General features: G+C 66.4%; 1 protein-coding gene across 1 annotated transcript in view; it reads right to left on the bottom strand.

Annotated features, from left to right (window-relative positions):
- Positions 1 to 365, bottom strand: part of SOX2 (SRY-box transcription factor 2) — a gene marked incomplete at its 5' end in the record, with an annotated part of 1,664 nt that extends 1,299 nt beyond the window's left edge. Inside the window, 1 exon segment of the mRNA XM_027771414.1 lies at positions 1 to 365. Coding sequence (XP_027627215.1) covers positions 1 to 365 — 365 coding nt within the window.
- Position 366: the final 1 nt, after the last annotated feature.

Below are 366 nucleotides of genomic sequence, written 5' to 3'. Positions count from 1 at the left end.
CCCGCGCCCAGGCCGGCGCCCACCCCGCCCGCGCTCGCCATGCTGTTGCCGCCGGGGGCCAGCAGCCCGCCGGGCAGAGTGTACTTATCCTTCTTCATGAGCGTCTTGGTTTTCCGCCGGGGCCGGTATTTATAATCCGGGTGCTCTTTCATGTGCAGCGCGCGCAGCCGCTTGGCCTCGTCGATGAACGGCCGCTTCTCCGTCTCCGACAAAAGTTTCCACTCGGCGCCCAGGCGCTTGCTGATCTCCGAGTTGTGCATCTTGGGGTTCTCCTGGGCCATCTTGCGCCGCTGCCCGCGGGACCACACCATGAAGGCGTTCATGGGCCGCTTGACGCGGTCCGGGCTGTTCTTCTGGTTGCCGCCC

This window comes from Tupaia chinensis, unplaced genomic scaffold (genome assembly GCF_000334495.1).
Source record: "Tupaia chinensis unplaced genomic scaffold, TupChi_1.0 Scaffold000212_1, whole genome shotgun sequence".
Taxonomy (NCBI): Eukaryota; Metazoa; Chordata; class Mammalia; order Scandentia; family Tupaiidae; genus Tupaia; species Tupaia belangeri.
Note: the sequence above shows the minus strand (reverse complement) of the source record. Positions and strands in the feature narration are given on the sequence as shown.